We start from the raw sequence: 20,503 nt of genomic DNA, 5'->3' as shown, positions 1-20,503 counted from the left end.
AAGGAAACTCCAAAATCAAACCATTTTTCTCTAGTCTTGGATAGTGCCATAGCCTCTGTACCATGGCCTTCCGAAGTCTTGGGTTAGAGTTCTCTTGCTTGAGGGTAAACTTAGGCACACTATTCTATCTTATTTCCTTCCACTTGTTTTGTGAAAGCCTTCATAGTTTATATAGGAGATATCTATTTTAATGTTTGTTAAAATATTTTATTTTTCCTTGTTTCCTTTCCTCACTGGGCTATTTTCCCTGTTTGAGCCCCTGGGCTTATAGCATCCTGCTTTTCCAACTAGGGTTGTAGCTTAGCAATTATTGATAACAATAAGCAAATCAAAATTAATATGATTGTCCCCACCTATAAATTTCAATAACAGGTATGATTCATTTAACCTATAATAAATTTTGTAGAAAAAACAATTATCTTCTCTATATATACTCCAATTAAATTTTGGATGTGGTATAAACTTGTGGCAAGTCTAATATATCTATGGAAATTGAATAGTTAATATAGATGCATAATTTTTAAGCAGTCTTAATGGGCTAAGTAGAACACCTCATATTTTGTCATATCACATGTCAAGATTAACAGTGTTTTGTTTATACTGTTTACAGTAGCACTATAATTGAAAGTTGCCTAATCCTAACATAATAAACTAAAATACTTACTCCTTTGACCCTCTTGTCACACTTGCCACAGATGGGAGCAAAATACTGTTCATAACAATCTTCACAGTGAAGTGAACCTTGTTCTTCAACAAAGCCCATATCAATAAGAGGCTTGCGGCAGGTTTCAGTGGAGCAGACAAAGTGGTCTGGACACCAAGTTTTGCCTAATGCAGAAACAAATGGACCTCTGCAATAAAGAATAATTTATTAATACATTTGCAGACTGACATTTTGGAGAAAAAATAGTTTTGAAAATGCAATCCATGTATAATTATACATATTCCAGTTAAAAGAAATTTTTCATATCACATGTAAATATTTTGTCATTACAAGTTTAAAATATATCCCATCAAAATAGTATATTAAGGTACTTAAATAAATCACTAATACAGTGTACACATGGAAGCAACCATGAATTTAAGATTTAGAACGTTATGCAAGATACATAAAAAATTGTACTAATATTCAACCCTATTTGCACAGTTCAATCGTTAGTAACAATAAAACAATTGTGTTCCTTTACTTTCAACACAAAATCTATATTTCCAAGAATCTCAGCAATAAATAGAACAAATTCTTAAGTGGAAATGCCAACTTGACCACCTCTATAAAAAAAACTGCACCTTCAAATTAGCTTGCAAATCCCAGAAGCAGATGGGCATGAGTGTGGGAAGGGATAGTGCAGGAAAAAGGTAACTTCCTATATTTAAGTGGTTTTCCTATTACAATACCTCTACTTATCTCATGATTAACGCAATTTATTTTCCTGAGCTATTCGCTATTCATTATGTCTACAGCTAATAGTATGTAGCTTCGTTACCCACTGTGCATGTTATAACAAAGCGTGTCTTGAAAAATAAGGGCCTCAATGAAACTGGTTCAAGTCTGAAAGACGACAAATCCAAATATGATTTTGTTAAGGCATGGAATGATTTAGTTTTGATTAAAAATATCCCATTTCCTCATTGGTTATTACAATTTTAGTTTTTGAAAAGATACTGGTTTTAGTGCCTAACTTCATCTTTATCAGTTTATGCTCACATTATTTCTTATGCGTTATGTCCGATGTGTCATTTGGGATTAATAATAATTCCCATTAAGAGTTATGGTACACTAGTTTGTCAATCATTATTCAGATCACATCTCTACCTGATATCTAGGCATTTGATTAGTTCTTGTATGTTCTCATTTCATATTGCTTGATAGGTTTTTAACAACCAAAGTCTTAAGGTGAATATCAAATGCTTAAATTATTTTAATGGCTATTTGGTGATTTCTTGACATAAAATTTATTTGAAATGTTGGCAATGTATCAGGTAATAGGATTTCAATCTTATATTCCATACATTTTTGCTTTTATGGTTTAATAAATATTATTCTATGACTAACAATTTTCTGCATGGTTAAGAGGAAGTTTCATTTTCTTTATGTTCATATTCATTCTCAAGCACCTCTTAATCCTCTGGTATACTTATTATTTATTATTATGGATTCCTTGTGATCCACGAAACATCATATTGATGTTTTTCAATTAGTAAGTCTGTGATAAGTTTTATATCTAAAATATATAAAAAAAGTTTTACAAAAATTGTTTCCAATTTCCTAGTAAACACTTGTGTTGAGAGTCCATTTAAATCTGAAAAGTACTTTCCTTGTCTTCCCGCGTTAACCATCGGCCAATGCCATTGCTCCTTCCCAGCAGAAGGGGAGGATTTGTGGCCTCTAATTGGGGAGGGACATTACAAAGATAGGATGGGAAAAGCTTGTTTTATCTGAAACATCAAGTTGGCACTTCCACTAATAGCTTGTTCTATTTTGAGGTAAGTATGAAAATAATATAATTTAGTTTAAATATGTATTTTCATTCTTTCCATTTGTTTTTATTTTTTTTTTTTTACTATTCAGTATTTGCATAAAAAATTTATTTTAACTTGGATGTTACAAGACTGAAAATTCCAATTTTCTTACTGCATATTATATATCTTTGCTTCATGTTAAGTTTTGTAAAATTGTTATACTGTACTGTAAACATAAAACAAGATCAGTTGCTGTGAATAATCTGGCTAAATCCCATACATTCTACACTGCTAAAGGCTCTACACCTATTTTGCATATGTTTAGTTACAACACAAAGGTTAGCAAAAGGCTATTCACAAGATTACAGAAATACCTATAACCAGCATTATTTTAATTACCACTACAATAACTAACATGGTATTATATTGTACTGTACTGTTAATATCTCTACAGTGGGTAAGGATCTAATCATGCTTCATCCATTTCACTACCTACATTTATACATTGACAGTTGGGGGTTTCAAGGGGTATTTGACACACAAAATAAGGCTATTTTACTTAAAAAAAAAAATAAATAAATAAAAAAAAGGGTATGTGTGTACACAATTAGGGTATGTAAAACATGCAAAGAAAACTCCTTACCAATAGTTCTGTGCCCTATGAGTAACCATACACCAGCATTATAGGTATTATTCCCTCCCATAATTAGATTTTAGAATATTACGGTTTTCATAAAAGTCAACTGATTAATATCTGGAATGTATAACATTTTAGTACAGTACTTAGCAAAACACCTTGAAATGCACTATACATTTATGGTATTAAAGCTAATGCTAACCTAAATTCATTTAATTGTATAAGAGATTTTCCTACGAACAGTCTTAAAAACCAGTACCAGTAGCACAGTGGATCAAAAATTATAAATCCAGATCTTCCCATATCCAGTTTCAAAAGGGAAGGCATTTTCAGAAAAAGGCCATTAGAAATTCTGTTGCTATAATATTTTGGGGGTTTCTAATGATAAACTATTGTGTTACACTATAAATGACTATAATAGTGTATACCCTCACTGCAGCACTATCCTTGCCTCTAGAACATTAACATCTGTCTATCCCAATTTTTGGGGTTGCCGACATCAAGCCAATGAAAGAAAGGGGACCTTTCCTCTCTACGCTCCCCCCAGCCAGACGAAGAACTTGGTCGAGTTCGGCTGGTACTGCTAGGGTGCCACGACCCACCCTCCCCCCGTTATCCACCACAGATGAAGCTTCATAACACGGAATCCCCTACTGCTGCTAACTTCCCGGTCATCCAAGGCAAATGGAGGAAGCAGCAGGGCCTACCAGAACTGCATCACAATTGCTCGTCATTCATTCCTATTTCTAGCACTCTCTCTTGCCCCTCTCACATCTATCATCCTTTCACCCAGAGCTTTCTTCACTCCATCCATCCACCCAAACCTTGGCCTTCCCTCTTGTATTTCTCCCATCTTCTCTTGTATTCATCACCTTTACAAACAGACTTTTTCCATTCTCTCAACATGGCTAAACCACCTCAGCACATTCATATCCACTCTAGCTGCTAAATGATTTCTTACACGCGTTCTAGCCCTCATTACTTCGTTCCTACCCCTATCTACTCAAGATACACCAGCCATACTCCTCAGACACTTCATCTCAAGCACATTCAATTTCTGTCTCTCCATCACTTTCATTCCCCACAACTCCGATCCATACATCACAGTTGGTACAATCACTTTCTCATATAGAACTCTCTTTACATTCATGCCCAACCCTCTATTTTTTACTACTCCCTTAACTGCCCCCAACACTTTGCAACCTTCATTCACTCTCTGACGTACATCTGCTTCCACTCCACCATTTGCTGCAACAACAGACCCCAAGTACTTAAACTGATCCACCTCCTCAAGTAACTCTCCATTCAACATGACATTCAACCTTGCACCACCTTCCCTTCTCGTACATCTCATAACCTTACTCTTACCCACATTTACTCTCAACTTCCTTCTCTCACACACCCTTCCAAATTCTGTCACTAGTCGGTCAAGCTTCTCTTCTGTGTCTGCTACCAGTACAGTATCATCCGCAAACAACAACTGATTTACCTCCCATTCATGATCATTCCCACAAAAAGAGGTGTAAGCCCTTCAGTCTAAAAACTTGGTTCAAGGTCCAGTGATAGCCTTTCACCACTGACAGTTAGAGGAATTTTTCCCGATGATGGTAGACTAGGCAATTAGCTACTAGTAGCAGAGGGTCTAAAACCATAAAATTTTTCCTTCTATGACACCAATCGCAGAAGATGGCTAATATTCCTTGAGAAAGCTGCTGAGAATCTTTGCAGATATCCAGACATATCCTGTGCAGTGGCCTGCTTAAAGCTTTTTGCTCTAATGAGATGCTTGATAATCTCCACCCTTGAATTAACAGGGATGCCACCAAATTGTGGCATATGAGCAGGACAGTAGATTGAGCCATTAAAGTAAATCTCAATACCTCAACTAGGAGCATCAGCAGATATAGGTACCATTTTGACCTATGGTCATTTGGGGCCACCTAGGTTTTTCAGAGATTTGGCTTTGCCAACACTTGATACTCTTCCAGTCAGGAAGAACAGCAGAAAAGTGTAAGCACTGAAGATCTCCCATGAATTTTGCAATGTATCCTTTAGAGCCACTGACAGACCCCAGAATTGGTGAGGAGAAGACTAGTTTATTCTTCTTGTGCTTCAATGCAAACATGCCTATTGACAGCAATCTCCATGGAGAAAGAAGCTTTTCTGCTACTGTACTAGAAGATGAGAGTATTCTTCTCCTATGACCTGTTATGTCGACCATGTGTGTTAGCTAGTACATTCTTCTTGCCCAGAATGAACCTCACTGACAACTTTATTGCTCTGTTGAATGCCCAACTATGCACCTGCTTAGCTAACTCTCATGGGCTGCTGGTTTCAAAATGAGAGACTGCACATAAAGCTGTTGAATGCTCTCCAACAGTCTGGTGGGTATTTAGAGGCACCAAACCACAACCCAATAGAAGTTATACTGCCTTTGAAAGGGCAAAGAGTGTCTCCCCAATATCATCAAATTCTCAGATGAGAACTAATATCTTCCTGAACATTAACTCCAATCTTGGTATTTTCAGTCTCCATAGGTCAGGTTTTTGAAGGGTCATGGATGTCTTAAGATTCCTCTCTCATTCACAAGAGGTCTCAATGTGTTTGGTAGGTAGCTTAAACTACTACTATTACTCCTGTTCTGGATATAACACAGAACTGGGGCAGTAGCTCGACAAAGTGAGAATGACAGTCTTGGGTAACGGAGCAATAAGTGCTTGTACAGTACCGCTTTAGAACAAACAAGGGATTGAATGATGCACGCATGCATCCCTGAACAACCTGTCGGTGGAGATTGAAGAGTTCGTATGTTGTTGTCTCGCTGTATCTAATGACACTTGTACATGAAGTCTTTGGAACAATAATAATAAGTCCCTCTCCTCGATCGATCATTCTCTCTGCGTCCTAAGATCTTATAAGCCAAGCATCTCAATGACTTAGGAGGGAGGGAAAGAGCTGGGTAAATGATGTCCCTTGGACTTACATTGTGATTGCTAGAAGAATAGCGAGAAGTTCTGTCTTTTGAAGAGCGGTCTTTCGTAGCTCTGGAACTGGTTTTCATGTCAGATTGTGTCCTTGCTCTGGATGAATGATTGCGCAGATATTGTGTGCTTAGAGACTGAATGCATGGAGATCATGTTTGTGCAATCCTAGTGCATTACTTGTATCGTTATGAACAAGAGCGTATTCTGACCTACAACAAACTAGCTCGAGAAAATCTTAAGAAAGGGGATTGTGTGTGTGAAGGTGATAATGCGCTGGAGGTTATAGTTTACGTGCCGCTTGGTGACGCTATTGCTGTATACTCATCTTAATGTATCACGTTCTATCTGCTTGGGTGTTTTCTTCGGTGAAATTCTTATTTGAGATGTCTGATGAGGGTGAAGGCAGTGGCCTTCATCCTGACTGACAATGAGAGTATTCATTCACGTAATGGGTTAAGTACTAGCAACAGGAGTATGCACCTGTACAGTATATACCTCTTATCACCTCGACATCCTGGAGGTTGGTGGGTTGTACAACACTGCCCCTCTCACACATGCATGAGGGAAGGTCAGGCATAACTTCAAGAGCTTTTGCACAATTGGTCCTCCTCTTCATCTTTGGAGCAAGAGCAGTGCAGTGTCTGGTGCTCAGAAGTAGAGGTTGAAGATACAAGGCTGGGAGGGAAAGGAGAGTACGTTAATTTCTTCACCTTGCCAGAAGATGGACTTTAGGATCTCCTGACTAGCAGCGACGAAACCACAAGAGAATATAAAGCACCATATCCTACAGCAGATAAGGAATAGTCTATGGTCACCTCATCTCGTGCTCTTCTCGCTGGTGGAACATCATTAGTCCTAGAGTTCTTCTCACAAGGTCAGCTAAACTTTGAGGCGAGACACCTTCATTAGGGGAAAGCGATACTCTTGCCTCTCTTGAAGCCCGTCCCCAGGGCAAATCAGGGTCTCCTCCAGAGGATTCAGCTCTAGAGGAAGGCAAAAGAGTACTAACAGGTGAAAAGCAAGAGCTAAAGAGCTGCTTCAGCAACAGGTTAGGCGTAGTCACCTTAGAACCGAAGACTTAAACTTCATTGTTCTTGTCTGACCATACTTAAACCACTGCTAAGGAGGCCCCCAACATACACTCATTACAGAGGGATGACTGCAAGCAGTCATTCACCCTGCACAAAAGATGGGTATCCAGCTCCACATAAACCTGCTGCAATTGAGGCTAGGTTTATCAGGAGTCACCATAGAAAGCAAACACTTCTGAAAAGCATAAAAGCAGATAGCAAATCCAGATACCAAGAGTATGTTAGTACTACTCGGTGGGCCGAGTTAAGGTGACTGCTCAGTGGACTATCAGGTGGGTGGGGTTTACCCTCCACACAACAGTAACTACTACCAGGTCATTATAAATATTAAGAGCCAAATTCCACCTTCGCTAAAATTATACTTTTATTAAAAGACAAATTGTTTGTAGTTAAAAAAAAAAATAGAAACATTCTTGAATTTTAGATTGTGTATAGCTAACCTTACATTAAATTTACTAATTTGAATGTAGTACATACTTTAAAAATTTGCATTACATAATCAAATTGACAATAGTAGATATTGCATTGCTAATCATACATTAAATTTGCTCATTTAAATACCATACGCTACAACCCAACATGACAGAATTAAATTGACAATTCTATAAATAGCAAGAGAACTGCACTGCAAGATTATACCAAAACCTTCTACCTACACTACTGTTAAAATAAAGATGGGAGAATTCTGTAAATTAAGCATGATTGAAAGTTTATTCCCCAAAAAGTAAACCTGGAAAAAATTAACATTTAATTACCTGATGGCTACACTGCAGCTCTGACAGGAAGGCCGCTCCTTGGATACAACAGCCGCTGGAGTCACAGTTCCTGGCCATAAGGGACAATAAACATGACAAAGAAAAACACACACATGCTCAAGTTAGGCTAATAACAAACTACAGCACGTCTTCCTTGACAATGGAAGTCTCATCACCTTACCAAGTAACATACCTAATCTGGCGCATGCAGTCTGAACAAACTGGTATCCTGGCACTGGCAGCCTGGTTCATCACACCACGACCTCGACGGGGAGCAGTCCTTTGGCCAGGTGGCTGTACGCCTTTAGCTGAAACATCTGCGCCGATATCTGGTATTGGTGTAGGTTTGGGCATACTTGATGCTGGAGCAGGTCCTGTAGGAGTTTGGGGCTTGGGGGCTGCAGGTTTTGGCACCGGGGCCAAGGCTGGTGCTGGTGCTGGAGCTGGAGCCAAATTAGAAGCAATGGGAGGAGCAGGCTCTGGGCTTAAAACAGAAGCAGGTTTTGGGGGAGGAGCAGAGTTTACAATTGGAGCAACAACAGGTGGGACAATTGGTGTTGGACCATTAGTTTGATGTGAGAAAGAAGCAGGTATAAAACCTGTACTTGCAGGAGCAGGTTTAGTGGTAGTCTTGGGAGGTGTTACGGACTTATAACCTTTAATAGTAGCAGGTTTTGCTGGAGGCTTGAGAGGTGCCGACTTAGGAGCACTAACTGGTTTAGGGATAGGTTTAGTTGGAGATGGTGAAGGAACTGATGGAGACACCTTTGGAGAAGGCAACACCTCAGTTACTGGGATGGTTTCAGGAGGAGCTATAGTTTTTTTTTCTAATACAGGAGCAGCTGATGCAGGTGAAGGTTCATTAATAGAAGCTGCAAGCAAATCAGTAGAAGCAGGAGGGGTGCAGGCAACAGCAGGTGATTTTGGGAAGGAAGGTTCAGTAGATGGCTGGACAGGAGTGGAAGCTTTAATAACCATAGTGTCATAATCTTTTGGAGGGGGAGGGTTTGGCAAAAGAGGAATAGTTTTAGGGGGAGGACCACCTACATGCTTTGGTCTGGGCACATTTTGGGGATCCCCGCTAGGCGCCCATGCAGGCGAGCGGGGCCCCTCCTCCACACCCTCTGCCTTTTTTGGTGGTGGCCACACAAATCTTTGACCTATGTCAGCAAAGGGAGGAGGCAAACAAGGTGGGGAGTGGTGGTTATTACCAACCAATTTTATTCAAAAAATTATCCAGGAAAATAAGGTAATAAGAGATACCCAAACCACATTTAAGGGTCAGGGATAAATTAAAACATCAAGAATCATAGTGGTCACAGTTTACGATCCATAGAAAGTCATAAAAGATGTATTGTGTAAGTATCCCAGAATTATTTACAAAAGCAATCATTATTAAATAAAAGATATATGCCAGCAGACCACAGAAACAAGTTTTTATGAAAATTAAGTTTAAGAAAAGAAATTGGAATGTGGAAAATCACAATGGAGGAGATTAAGGAGATTAATGGAGTATAAAATGGACAGCAGGAGGCATAGTAAAAAAAAAGAAAAAAAAAGGATAAAGGACAGGACAAAGGAGAGGGCCATACCAGACACAACAGGGACGGGAAAAAGAAAGGAGATCCCTAATTAGAGTACAACCCTATCATCCAACTAAATCTGGTAATAACTACAATTAATTATATCCGTCAATCAAAACCTTGAAGCACGTGAGACAGCCAAAACGCTCGTGCATTGGTGACTGCATTATTGCTGCATGTTGCAACAGCGAACTCACATGCATATCGAACTATGTCGATCCCTACATCCGTTGTTAAATTTCAAACTGAAAAGTATTAACCAATTTATTTGAAGCCAAAAAATATTTGTCAAAAATTTTATCCTTCGTCCAAAAAAATCTGTCTGGTAAGGCTCCTTCTAGGAGGATTTCATGCAATGGCTCAGAGAGAAGGGAGACAAAATCAAGAGTTAAAAAGAATGCAGCAATCAAATGCAATGGGTTGATAAGAATGGTGTTAGTTAAATTTATTCTGGATGGAGGTGGGAGGAGGGGGGATGGTGCTCAGACCTCAATAGGAATAGTACAATGATAATTGGACCAAAATAGGTTGAGAATGGCAAATGGATTATGGAACCAAATACGGGGTAAGGGAGTGGGAATTTGGGTTAGCTCCAACAAACTCCAGCAGCGCATCTTCAGCAGTGGCAGGTTACTTACAGGTTAATGGAAGCTCACTTTTGCTGGCTACAGAAAAAACTTCACTAATTACTAACAAAAATACCTCTAATACATACCAGCAAAAATGTTCCATCTCTGTAGCAACTCAACCCCCTTACAGATAATGGCTATGCATTGTCAATCTGGCTATACCATTGCACTCTTTTTAACAATCCAATACATACAATTCTAGGATTCATGGGAACACTATTTATAAATATAAGCTTTTTACATTTACAAATGTAAAGTTTTTACATAGATATTTAAATAAGAAAATTATCAATTAAATTTTTGTTTTAGCTTTGTGTTTCCAACTATATATTGGAAGTACAATTAATTTTTTTTTCTATTAGGGATACCGTAACATCCAATCCAACAACTTACAAATCATTAAATTTGTCGTCTTTTTAGCTAGGCAGTTGCCCAGCCTTATATGAATGAAGATTTTCACCTCTATGGACTGGTTACATTATTCTTTATAACTGACACTACTCAAAATTATCTACTGTCCCTACATTAACATCTATTTTTTCCATTAAAGCAAGTTCTGTATGGTAAAAAACTTGTACAAAACAATGTTTTTTCCTCCACAAACAGTAAGAAAAAAGTAAGCTAACAAATGTGCAGCGCAACACCTGAAGGAATCATATTGTATATGCTTTGGTTAGAAATAGAACTATCAGCATAAATTTTTAGAGAGAAAAAGAGGGAAAGCAGCTTTCTGATATCTTTGCTTGTGTTTTGCATAAAACTAATGTGAAATTTATCTATCGAATGACTTTAACTACATAGACTTATTGCCTTTCAAGTAGATATTTAATCAATCTTGCTTATTTAAAGCAGAAACTAAGAAAGATTTAAAACTATTATTGACTTCAATAAGCAAAATTTAAAGTTATAATTCCCTTTAACAATCTACATATTTACGAATAATACATTACATCCAGGAGACAACATCTCTAACAAGTCCTAATGACCGTTAAATCCAACAGCTGCACAAAGACTGAAGACAAAGACACTATGGCATGGCCAAGTTATTGCTATTACCATTAGCCACTAGATTACTTTACTATAGGCCTAAGGCTATTGGAAGGAAAGAAAATGTGAAATATTTAATTTTATGGGTAAAAATTTATATAGCTGAGCTTTTAAAAAGGCATCATAATCATAAGGGAAGATTCACAGAAATATATTAATGTAGAGGGTTAACGTTCGAGAAAAGAATTTCTAATCACAGAAAGAATGCAAACAATACTGTATTGCATTTTTGTAATGTTGCTCTGGTTATATATACAGTGAAAACTAAATGGTGGTAGTTATTTCATTGAGGACCAGCTTGGAAAATAATTCTAATTAATTGCAACAGGAGTTCATGGAGAAGCTCCACAGATCAAGTATTTGGATGCACCCAATCAATTCCTTATCACGGTCACCAAAGTAAGTTTGGAACTGCAGCTTTAATAAAAATAATATAATGTTGCTAATCTTAATGACCTACTGTACTCTACATAATATATTAAGCTATTTTACTTTCGTCAAGGGTAAAATATTATGGAAAAAAAATCTTCATATCAACTTTTTCTAGTAGAAAAATAAGAATTTAGTACCAAGTTATAATATTCTTCAAAGAATATGTATTTTCAAGCTACAACATGCTGCACACAGCAATTTTAAACTTTATTAAAATCACTGAGAGAATACAAAAGAATCAAATCAGCTGTATTTTGCAATTGTAAGTTTCCCATAGATCCGAGAAATGCAGTAACTGGACTTAGTTTGAGTTTCTAATTAGCTGCAATAGTAAAGCCTACATCTTCACAAATGGCATATGTATTTTTTAACATCTGTTACAATATATTACAAAGCATATTAGCATACAGCTTTATAGACAAAACAATTTCAGCAGTTATATGCACAAAGCCACTTAACAGTATTTAAGAGATGGAGCCTGCACAAAAAATTAAAAATACTGTAATAAGCCAAATTGAGACATGCACAAAACTGGTTTATTCTAATTTCAAAACATTAACCTTACCATATTTCAACAGTATTTCAAAAATTTTGTTCAAGCTTATCTTGTTACACTCAGTAATGAATGTCATTAATCCTTTCATCTTCTTCTAAAACTTCTGCATTAATGCAAAATCCAGTCCAGTAATTTCCCTCGAAGCTTTATTAGTTACCGGTACTTCAAAATTAAATCTTGGAATACAAATCTAGCTGTAATTTTACATTGGAATAATTTCCAAAATTCAAGGGACAGTTTTGGAGTCATTTCCAAAATTCTAGGGGCACCTTAAAACAGCTTCAATATTATTACTTCAAGCAATGATTTCTATACAAGAATAATATACTGTAGAGCCAGACATTACATAGAAGTTTTTTCGGTTCCGAAACTTGCAATAACACGAAAAAGACTATCTTCACTTACTGTAAGTGTTTAATTAGTTCCAAGACTTGCAACAATGTGAAAAAGACTACTCAAAAAGTAAACTCGATACCCTAGAAACCTCTATAAGCGACCCATATTGTCGCCAACACAGTGAGCCATTACAGTTTTAAGTTTTCTACAGATTCTAATGAATTTTCACATTTCCAGTAATAGATAATTTTGTTTAAACAAATTACTCTAGTTTTCAAATCAAGAAAAAAACAATTTAACCATGACTACTTAAATTGTTAATTATTTCACAAAACTTGAAAAGTTTATTTTCTGTTGTGAAATGCATACCCCAAACTTTCAACTATATTCAAAAATTCCCATGAACTGTGCGATGATTTTCTAATCCTTAAATGATTTTTTTTACTTTAACAATTAAGTCAAAGGAACAACTGTTTTCCTACAGCCAACACATACAGGCAAAGACATCTATAAAACTTTCAACAAGGGTACCATAAAAAAAAATCAGTTTCTCTGAAGAAGTGAAAGGATTAATATACACCTTACAATTCTGTTACAAATCACAAAATATAAAACTACCCTTTGTTAAAAAATGTTAAAAAAAATTTATAGAAATAAATGAATATATCTAAAATCAAGAAAAATGTCAGAATCATACAATTATGCACAATGTGTGCAATGTTTCAAAAATTTAACAAATTAAATCTAAATTTCAATAAATTCATACTAAACCCCTAAGAAAATTAAATTGTACTATTTCTGTAATCTTTGAGGGATCAAATGGCATCTAAACATTAAAACTACTGTATATATATTAAAATTAATATTCTACAAAATGAGTCTTAACACAATAAACATAAAAAACAGAAGTGGAACAGAGTATAAGTGTTTTTATTAATACCTTATGTTAGATGAAAGCATTTTACCACCAGTCTTCTAAAGAAAATCTTTGAACATTATCCACAATATATTAACTACTATATATGATTTATGTTAGATTTCATAAATTGTTTTAACCCACGAAGGATGACGGGTGACGCCGCCAAAGGACGACGACGGTTTATTGATATTTATAGAAAAAAGAAAAAAAAAACTATAAATATATTATTTTTCACTAATATATAAGCATTTGGTATCATTGAAACCACAAGAGGAGGAGCTTTTTTAATAGGGCATTTATTATTTAATACATTGTTAATTACTTTGGATATAAAAAAAAAATGTCTTCAGAAATCACAGTTGCAGTCATTTTGAAGCTGGATTATTACAAAAACTTATTATTCCTATTTGTTATAACAGTGCTAATTTTGTAAAGAACGTAATTTTGAAAAAGTCCTAAAAACCAGAATATTCTATCCAGTAATAGCGTGGTAAACAAAAATTGTATATCGACATATCAAGTGACACTTTTTCACCATTTGGTAATGCGGATTTACAAAAATATTACCGCGTTCATAATTATCTCTTGGATGGCCTATCAGTATTTTGCTTATAGATAATATAAGCATTTAGAACTGAATCTAGAATTAATCTTTATTGTTCCTGTGAGTGATGTCTTTTGTGTTAGTAGCGCTTCTGCTAGAGGATGAAGCAACAGGTTCAATGTCAAGATCGTCGTCATAAACATCGCTATTATTAATATAATCATCATTATCATGCTCACTATGGCTGTCCAAATCATTAGCACTTTTTTCTGAATCAAAGATAATCAATATTTTTTATCAATATCTTTTATCCCGCCAACAGATAACAAAATCTCAATCGATAAGCCAAACGGCACCTACCCCCATCGCCAACGGCTCATGCTTAGCTCACTCCTATAACTGGCAACTTTGCTTTGTAAACAATCACTGGTTAGTTAAAGTAGCCTGCGACGTCAATAGAAGGCGGAACTAAAGTCATACGTATGAGGGAGAAAGGATGAAAAAAATGCATCCACAATATAGACGCTCGCAAGTTGATGGCAATTAATGCATCCATTATATGGACGGGTCGTCCTTTGTGGGTTAATCACTGAAATCTAGAGTCCCTAGACTTAATGTTGGGATTCTTAGTTTACTATTTAGCTTTATTGCAATAAGTGAATTTCTACACTGAATACAAACTAGTAAATTTTCTTCCATAAATTTTGTGCAATTTATTAATTAAAAAGTTAGATGAATTTCAATATAAAAGCTAAAAAATCACTTAAACCTTATAAAATCAACTATCTTTTAGCAAAAATTGCCACCTCTCTGTTTAAATTTTTAAAATTAAAATAAGATATCTAAAGATTTTATAGAATAATTACGAACTTATTTTGAACACTGGTAAATCTGCAATTTAAACTTCTGTAATAAAGCTAAACATTATTAGAACAGTATTTCCAACTGTACTAGCTACATGCTTTCTGCCTTAAACAAAACTACGCCATCAACTAAAGACTAAGGTATATGTGGGGCTCTTTAGTTTGACTGGTAGGTAAAATTTCAATTTGTACAAAAGAATGTGGACATGATTCAACTTAAAACCAAAAGCAAGCTGTTTTGACATTTTACCAACGGTGCTTAAGTAAAAGACTCACACTCTGACACTGTTCTAATAATTTTTTTACAGTATTTCCTATGTATATACTAAAAAGACCTGTATAATGCAGTACAGCTGTGTGCAGTTAAGAGGCACAGGTCATTTTATATATGTTTAGATAACTTTTGAATAATTGTACATGTATAAATGCAAACGTGCCTAAATTAGGGAGCAGACAGACTGTATTGCAATTAAATTTTTACTTATATTGTACAGTACCTTTCTTGGGAATGTGCGACCGCACATTGATGGCCCCAGCAGGAGCACCAAATTGCAGCTGAGGAGCTGGGGCCGCTGGGGCAAAGGTTGGAGGAGGGGCCGCCATTGGCGCCACGGGGACTTGGACTGGGACAGGAGCAGGTGCAGGTGCAGGAGCCGGCGCTGGCTGTAACACGGAAAGCTTTGTTAGAATAATAAACACTCATTAGAAGAACCAAGACAACATCCTTTTGCCAGACACAATGGCGTGGAGAATGGAGTCTTATGTGGTCAAAAGAGAACCAGGGTAATGGCCAGCACTATCATGATATCTGTATCTTCAACCCAAGCTACTCTAACTCAGGCTTCAAAACAGCATTAAAGCTTCACCAAATGGGTTAGTTAACAGTTGCAACTCGCACCTTAAAATTTCTTGAAAATCATGAGAAAATTAAAAAATTCAATCTAGTATCTAGATCAGCAAGCAATTTTACAAAAACTGAGCTATGGAATGTGGCGCTGGCCCAGCCACTATCATGCGCAAGGGACATGCGCAACTTTACCTCTTGCAGAGGGACAGCAGGTACAGGTTCCGGAGATGCCTGGGGAGTTTCTAACGCTCCAGGTACCTCCGTCTCCTCTACTGCTGTCTCAGACTCTTCAACAGTGATTGGCACATCCTCAATTATTGGCAGAGGTTCTTGAGCAGTTTCAAGAGATGGTGCTATTTCAGGACTAGGTGGAGCTACTTCACTCACTGGTACTGCGTCAGATTCTGGTATAGTTTCTGATGATGGCACACCATCATTGTCATTTTCAGACTCCTTTATATCAGAGTTAGCATCATAATCTATGTCTTTCTCTGTTTCAGGGGTTAATGTATCGTCTGCTTTTGAAACCTCTCCCAGATTACTTTCAGCCTCTGATGCCAACTCTGGCAATTTTCCTACCTCCCTACTCAAAGCAGGCTCCTCCTCATGCTCAACTGAAGCTTCCGAAGCATATTCAGAAGTCTGACCCTGCAAGGATTCCAGTATGTTGTGGGTCACACAAAGCACAGTCTTTTTCACAACTAACAATGCTAAACAAATAAAAATGACATCATGCACAAAAGTAATAATGGCATTGGGCAATCACTTACATTACCTCTTGACAACCACTGCCAACTGGCCAGGTGCCTAAATATATCAGATGATGTATATCCCAGCATGCCACCCTTAACCAAAGGTAAAGAACTTTGTGATGATATGTCAAACTATATTTATCCCTTCAATGCTGACTGCAAGCTCTACTGAAATGACAATACAGTAGTATTGTACATAGCAAATGAAAGATTCTGAATTCAGTACAGTGACATACTTTATGTATACCCTGATAACTTGTTTATAATATTAAATCCCCAATTTTGATAAACTAACAAAATATAGTGTAATATCTTAATATCCCACAGTTTACTCAAAATTGAATGTTTGCGCATTCTAGCATGCATGCACCAATTGTAAAGGAAAATGTAAAATCAAAACTTTACTACATTGTACTTAGAACAAAATTAAAAACTTCTTATTGTATTTTAAAAGGTACCTTTAAGATGTTAATTTCTTTTAAAATTATCCTTTAAATTTAGACTGGTAAGCAACTGCTTCCCAAGTAAAAAAAAAAAAACTACTAAATTTAGTAACAAACATTCTTCTAAAAGAAGAATGAAAACTGAAGTGTAGTGTGTCCCAATTATTGTAAATGGAAAAACTTTTGTGTATACTAAGCAAAGTCTTATGAAATTTTTTTTTCTAATTTTAGTTTGGGTTTCACATACATGTGAGACTACTATATGTACCTCTGAGATTTTACATATGCAATTTTGAAATTTGGAAGATTGGGCCAAAAGTCCATTCAATGCCCAAGAGAAAATCTATCGTAGTATTATTGTAAAAAAAAATGTTTCTTGCATTTGATATGGAACATAGGTTATGATATGAAAAATACTAAAAATTGAAATAGCCTTTTAGGAGTTTTTATGTACTATACTTTCTCAATATTCAAATTTTCTTTTCCAAAAAAGAATGAAATTTTAAAATTTTCAAAATACTATTGTTTTGTTTTTAAAATACAGCTTCAGTACTATGACAAATTGCAAGTGTTTCTTTTCTAGAGTTTGCAGCTGCTCTTATCCTGCATAAAATAACATCAAATTGCTAAAATGTATACGACGAACAGCAGTGAACAATCATCTTCAAGTGTAAATTTAAATCTTCATTTATATCCTTTCAAAGAGTTTTTTCTTAAACATTCTCAAACTAAAGGTTTCACTCTGGATCATGCTTCTGAAAACATGAATAAATCCAGTCTCCAAAGAATCAAATTTGTTGCATGCCATCACATGTGACTTGACCTGTACTCCGACTAGAAAGTCGGAGTTAATTGGGACAGAGCCAGAGTCATGCACAGAAGTAAGGATGCTCATACTGAGCCAATCAGGCTATCTCTTATCTCCATAATAACCACTGATTGCTGATTCTGAACACACCCCTCTACCTATAGCCTAAGCATACTAGGTTGTGAAAAATAAATTAAAACTACAAACAGTAAGTATTTACCTGCAGTATAAAAGAAACATGCATAGAAACTAAGATTATTAGCCTTATTTCTGTTCATTTTAGGTGTTGATTTTAGAAAGAGGACTGGTTAAACTATAATAAAAATTCCATAACTGAATAGTTGTTCAAGTGCTGTGCAAATTCACTCTACCTATATTCTTTCTAAAATGTAAAGTTTTAGACAAGGATTAGTTCTGAAGTAGAAGGAAAATTTACACTTATGGTGCTTTAAAGTATAGTCTGAATTTTTTTAACAGTACATTCTACAAGATATTTTGAGTAAGAGGACAACAGCTCTCCCCAATTATGCAAAAAGCATGCCCTACCCTCAAAAAAAAAAATCTGACACTACAGTTAGGGGTGAAATTCTTTATTTCAACAACCAACTGGATACCATGGAAGACAACCAGCTAACCAAGAGCTCAGATGGCTTTACTCACAACTGCATATACCTCAGGCGCAGGAGCAGGCTCTGGTGCAGCCTGAACAGGTTCTGGGGCAGGAGCAGCCTCCACAACAGGTTCTGGGACTGGGGCAGGTGCTGGTTCAGGCTCAACAACGGGCTGCAAGTGTTAAGGCGAAGCCATGAGTGGTGGCAACGCATACAAAAGATCATAATGCCTCCTCCAAATGGAAAGTAATGTGTGGTAGCAATACCAATGCTGTACAGTACCAGCGAGGTGACAAAATTCCATTCCCAAAGTACAATATTTCAACCTGTCAAGAACTGAACCCATACCTCGAGTACAGTATTAGTAGAAATAAATTAACAAAATTTTATAACTGATAAATAAAACACATAAGAACCATATAGCAGCTTAATGTTTGTTGAAAAGCACTACCACTGTTCTCAGCTGTCTAAGTAGTTAATGTATCAAGTTACAAAGAAAAGATGAACGATATAAATTAGAATGGTAAAACTTTATGCATAAATGTTAGAAGAAATAAGCTGCAACAAGATGATCATTAAAACAAAATCCTCCTGCTAAGCTGAAAAGTTATAAGAAACTAAAAAGCAAATACTATTAATACAGTATTTCAAATATCAGTAGCTCCCAGCTAATAAAAATAATAATGATATTTAACCTACAGATCTTCAAATGAATAGCTATGAGCAACTTAATCTTAAAACCATCTCCAAGATATGCATGCTTAATAAAAATTAAAAACAAAACTAAATAAAAAAAATGTAAACTGGGTACTTGAGACTCCAGCAGGAACTTTTTTACCGGAATCTAAGAGTGGACAATCATGAGAAGACTACTGCAGTCAGAAATATGTTCATTCATACTTTCTTTGATCAACTCCATGACCAAGCATACAATAGAAAACAAATGCTAAAGCTGCATGAAACTAGAGAAGAAAGATATGAGCAGGATGCATCATAGCCAATAGCACTGTAATAGACTCCCACTAGGTACTAAAGAGTCTAAAAGAGCCCAGCCTTATCTGAACATTTCAATTTTTTAATACCTCGGGCAGCACTTGGAGTGCCTCTACAATTTCTGGCTCTGGTTCAGGTAGTACTTCTTGTGGCTCTGGGATAACAGGTTGTGGCTCGGGCTGTAAGAAATTGGTGCAACTAATAGCATGTCCTCGACCACTAAAATCAGATTCAGCTCCCTTCAAAGTTCTCACTAATGTACAAAGTCGCTACTGCAGCCTGAGTAACATCAGGCTAAAGTTTCAAATGTACACCATATAAAAAAGAATTTTGTTTGATGGGTGAGCGGCAAGCTAAACCAACACTTATACTGTACCACAATGTTATGAAAAAACCGTGAAGTTAAATTAATCAAGACATAAATAAAACACTAGTAACATGTTTGTACATTACAAAAGGAAATTTAAGCAAACCACAAATTTTAGATCTTTTATGCTAAACTACTTTCCACTTACCGTAATTTATTTGCTATACTATATTTATCAAAATCTGTCATGCTCGTTCATTAATATATTGCATTAATGACTGGTAAAACAGAATCTCAGTACTAAGTAATGACGAAAAGGATAAGACTGTACTTCAATATAACTGTGGCAGGTTTATCTATTGTAGTATTGTATACCATTTAAATCCACAAAGACAATACACAGTTTTCTATCATCTAAGCTTACTATGCTAATGGTGGGTGGGTTCTTAGGACTATACAAATGCTCAGTTTGTTTAAAAGTTTCTTTTAATTTTTCTCTGCCTCTCCCAATTTTCTTTCATTATACATAGTACTGAATATTTTATTCTAAATTTATGAATCCAGTTTAAGTGGCACACTTGCTACCAATAATGTAACCTAATAAAAAGTAAATTTAAGATTTCAACGCTCATAAAATACAGCTACTGTGTACAGTATTCATTAATTATAAAATTTCAACAATTTAATCACACAATTATTGTGTACTATACAGTACTTATGAATGAATAATTATAAAATTTCAACAATTTGATCATACAGTACTGTACAATTACAGTGGAAAAATGTTTCGGAATTCATGTAATGGACGAATCTTGTACAGCAGATAAAAAAATATCAAAATTAACAGTGAAAAAAGCAACCCACAACTAGGTTTTATTAGTACGGCATAATAAATTTTTAAATAAA

At 35.9% G+C, this 20,503-nt stretch overlaps 1 protein-coding gene across 26 annotated transcripts in view; it reads right to left on the bottom strand.

Moving 5' to 3' along the window:
- Zasp52 (Z band alternatively spliced PDZ-motif protein 52) overlaps positions 1-20,503 on the bottom strand; it is a 128,979-nt gene that overhangs the window by 4,467 nt on the left and 104,009 nt on the right. For 17 of the 26 annotated variants that reach the window (XM_068355323.1, XM_068355322.1, XM_068355326.1 and 14 more), the window contains 6 exons: positions 19,380-19,469; positions 18,359-18,469; positions 15,876-16,331; positions 15,334-15,499; positions 8,121-9,087; positions 665-851 (listed from right to left, as the gene is read on the bottom strand). In XM_068355323.1, coding sequence (XP_068211424.1) covers positions 665-851; positions 8,121-9,087; positions 15,334-15,499; positions 15,876-16,331; positions 18,359-18,469; positions 19,380-19,469 — 1,977 coding nt within the window. Of the gene's footprint in view, positions 1-664; positions 852-7,927; positions 7,998-8,120; positions 9,088-15,333; positions 15,500-15,875; positions 16,332-18,346; positions 18,470-19,379; positions 19,470-20,503 lie in introns of all 26 variants that reach the window. The other 9 variants (XM_068355347.1, XM_068355346.1, XM_068355349.1 and 6 more) reach the window with 6 other exon arrangements.

Source organism: Palaemon carinicauda, chromosome 31 (assembly GCF_036898095.1).
Source record: "Palaemon carinicauda isolate YSFRI2023 chromosome 31, ASM3689809v2, whole genome shotgun sequence".
Lineage (NCBI taxonomy): Eukaryota > Metazoa > Arthropoda > Malacostraca > Decapoda > Palaemonidae > Palaemon > Palaemon carinicauda.
Note: the sequence above shows the minus strand (reverse complement) of the source record. Positions and strands in the feature narration are given on the sequence as shown.